This window comes from Leiobunum rupestre, chromosome 5, assembly GCF_980474605.1.
Source record: "Leiobunum rupestre chromosome 5, qqLeiRupe1.1.hap1, whole genome shotgun sequence".
Lineage (NCBI taxonomy): Eukaryota > Metazoa > Arthropoda > Arachnida > Opiliones > Sclerosomatidae > Leiobunum > Leiobunum rupestre.
Genome location: NC_143388.1, coordinates 35,392,809 through 35,396,507, shown reverse-complemented (window position 1 = coordinate 35,396,507; position 3,699 = coordinate 35,392,809). Strand labels below are relative to the sequence as shown.

At 36.4% G+C, this 3,699-nt stretch overlaps 1 protein-coding gene across 1 annotated transcript; it reads left to right on the top strand.

Annotated features, from left to right (window-relative positions):
• The first annotated feature begins 220 nt into the window (after positions 1–220).
• Positions 221–2,610, top strand: LOC149944365 (uncharacterized). Its single transcript, XM_090176323.1, has 3 exons — positions 221–282; positions 352–699; positions 2,549–2,610. Exons 1-3 carry the CDS (start codon positions 264–266, stop codon positions 2,608–2,610), a joined length of 429 nt encoding a protein of 142 aa, XP_090032449.1. The 5' UTR covers positions 221–263.
• The last annotated feature ends 1,089 nt before the right edge of the window (positions 2,611–3,699 follow it).

Here is a 3,699-nt window from a genome sequence, read left to right as displayed (position 1 = left end):
TTTTTTTCCAAGTGGATTAATATGTGACGTCAATGGGAATAATTAGATGCAGTTTCAAGCACGAGACGGTTTAATTTCGAGTGACTAGAACTGTTATCTCAGAGAGACAGCCGATAGAATTTGAGGGTTATTTGAAGTTTAGATCACGTGATGAATTAATCTCAACAAGATAGGAACTGATTAATCTCCCATGCGTCATTTTTCTCTGAGACGTTGAACTGAAAAGAAGTGCATCCGCTTTGCTCCCGTCATCTACCGTAAACATGGAAAAACGATCTATTGGTAAGCATTATTTTATTAATACTATTACTATTTCAATAGACAAAGGCTTAACATTTTCATTTTCTATAGCCGAGACGCATACCGTATCCAAACGCAGGGCCCAAGAAAGACGTATCAATATAAAAATCACGTTAGGAGGATCAGTCTACATTTCTTTTGGTTTCGACGGATCAAAATTACAAGTTCTCTTCTTCAAAAAATCGAACGAAAATATTCTGTTCCTGACCTCCGAAGCTTTCACCAATCTACTCTCTCTTTGGGGAGAGCTTTTCGCCGCTACGAAAACCGGAGCATCGTCTCTAACCCACAACATCATCGACTATCACGGCAACAACGTATCCGTCGTCGCCACGACCAACAACATCAAATTGAACTCAGCCTACGATCATGTTCTGGATCTGGGAGCTCGCGAAATCGGTGAGTTCCAAAAAAAAATCATTTTATTCGGTTTCAAATAAATCTTTTAAACGAATTATTATATGGTAAACCTTTCGAGGGTTTATTTTTGTACCCAGATCAATTTAATTCGTACCATCAAGTATAATCTTATTTTGGCTGTTTTAAATCACCCTCGGAAGTACTACAAGATTTTACTAATTTACTCGTAGATAATCAATTAACCTGTAAACTTAGCCACTTTAATTTGTTTTCATTGTGTAATGTACAAGATAACCATCTAATGGAATATCTGATAGTACCTACTAACATGTAAACAAAGCTCAAAAATAAAATAAAAAATTAATTAAATTGAAAATAACTTGTTATTATTGCTTATATCCTAGAAATTAAAAGGGTTCGGAAGCGATAAGCAAACGGGTAAAATCTAATCTCCAGATATCTGTACGAGCAAAACTAATTTTGGAGAATGGGGAGGGTTGGAAGGGGGAAAGGAGCCAGTGAAAGGAGGGTGGACGGAACCAGTGAATGGGGGAAAAGAGTTTTATGTACTTCCGGTGAATGAGACAATGGGGATAGCAACGGGGGAAAGCAGCTGGTGAACGAGAGAGATAAAGTATCCAGTGAATGGGGATAGCAATGGGGGAAAGGAGCTGGTGAACGAGAGAGAGAGAGAGAGAGAGAGAGAGAGAGAGAGAGAGAGAGAGAGAGAGAGAGAGAGAGAGAGAGAGAGAGAGAGAGAGAGATAAAGTATCCAGTGACTGGGGGTGGGGGAAAGCAGCTGGTGAACGATAAGGATCCAGTGAATGGGGGTGGGGGAGAGCAACTGGTGAACGATAAGGATCCAGTGAATGGGGGTGGGGGAGAGCAACTGGTGAACGATAAGGATCCAGTGAATGGGGGAAAGGAGCGGGTGAACGGCGGGATCCAAGCAACAGCTTTGTGTCCTTCCGGTGAATGAGAAGAATACGTTTGTCAGTATAAAAAGCGAATAAGACAGGACTTTTTGTTAGTCATTTACTAATAAAAAAATTATAAACTGAAAATGTTTTTGAAACAGCGATTTATAGTCGTCCTGTATTCATCCATATTATAAATATAACTATTAAAATATAACTTAACATTTTTAAATACAAAAGTAAATTAATTAAAATTTAAAAAACGCAGCCGATACATTTAAGCGATCATACAAAATAGTAAGAAATCAATTTCATTACACGAAACATTTGTTTGATTTATAATACATTTTTAACGGTCTGCTATGTTTTAAATTCTGTGATGTTAATATGTTTGGGTTTTAGTTCTTTAACAATTAATCTAGTTAACATCTAAAAAACCAACTTATACCGTCAATGTGTTTCTTATTTGAATTGATAATAAAACTTTTTTACAAAACTTGAAAAATACAAGTTTAAAATGTTTTAACGTACCTTTTTAAAGGCCATGAATAATCCACTTTTTGTTATTGAGTCAATTAAAATTAAGTTAAGTTAATAGCCGTTAGCGCTCCTCTGATTACCGCGAACTATCTCTCTCTCCGCGTTTATCTTCATTGTTAACAGGGTTTGATTGAGTGATAAGGAAAATAACGAACTGAGGTACGATATTACCCAAAGGCACGACTCATTTAGCGGCGAACTCTTTGTAGCGCGTGCTTCGAAAAAGTGGTCGAAAATTACCATTTGAAGGAGGATAAAAGACTGTTTTCGTTGTACCCGTTTTTGAATTGCGAAAATTTATCTACCGGTATAAGCATTCAATCATTAGCGTTTATATCTCTTCCGTTTATCGTGATTTTAGTCGCTAACGGTCGAGTATTGTACGCGGTCTTACTATTAATTAGTACTCTTTTAATATTATTACTGTTTAGTAAATATATATTTAGCAGAACACCCTATCAGCATTGTCGTCATATTTCAAAAAACATCATGAATTCGGATACCAGAGAGCCCATGCCTAACAAATGCAACGTGTGTAAAAAAATTACGACTTCCACAAAAACGGATCGAGATGACGATGGACAGTGGTACGATTTGTGTTGCAAATGTAGTTCTATTCATCAGTATTACTGGAAAAGAAAGGCTCGCGTAGTAAAGTGCCGAAGTGGTGGGAATGACGCGTCGGTCATGGACACGTTTTCTCCAAGCGTCTCCGTCGAAAAGACTGCGATATTTTTTTATGGTCTTGACGTTATAAATCCAGCACCTGTAATTATTACTGGATATGTATGAGTTTTCTTTTTCTTTGGTTAATAAAATATTTGGATCCCAGCGCAGTTATTGGTTTTTTCCGTGGGGGAAAATTTTCGAAAAACTTACTAACAATATATTTAAAAACATTGCATCTGAATTGTTGTCTGTTTAGCGTGAAACTTATTCCATCAATGAGACACTTTACGCTGTAACGTGTAAATGAACTAATAATGGAAGAGCGCAAGGGAGTTATTATTAAATCTCTAACGTATTTTGCAATGGTTTAATTCGTACGTTACATCAACCAAACCCAACCTTAACTTGAGAGTTTTTAGAGTGGCATTGTTATTTTTACCACCAGGGGTAAATTGAACTTTTTTAAACGTACCAAATTACGAACGTTACTTAATTCGTTGACCGTGGGTATGAAATACCATTATTGTTTTGCCATTTTTCACCACTAGGGGTAAATTAAGAACTTAGTGGCAGCACACACTACCCTGATTGTAACGACTGCATTATTGAGAATGTAAGCATTGTTTAAATACTTATCATTTAGCCAAAGAAATGTCACTTTTAGTTTAATGTTGATATTTCGGTTAATAATGTAGTAAAAAGCTATGCCTAACAAATACTTTGTCGTCAAAAAACAACTGTTGAAACATTTGTAATTACACTTTCTGTTTCTCCCGCGTATTGACTTAGTAATAAAGGCTAAACGTATTTAATAGCGTCATGGAATAATTCACAGGTGTTTTCGGTAACCCTACGAAGCAAGACTTACATATTTACAGAACAAAATTGGACGACAGTTGGATAATGAGTGATA

Bases quoted from the DNA above. Each gene is read 5' to 3' on its own strand.
- LOC149944365 (XM_090176323.1), top strand. The intron at 700-2,548 runs GTGAGTTCCAAA...ATTACTGTTTAG, and splicing joins TCTGGGAGCTCGCGAAATCG to TAAATATATATTTAGCAGAA.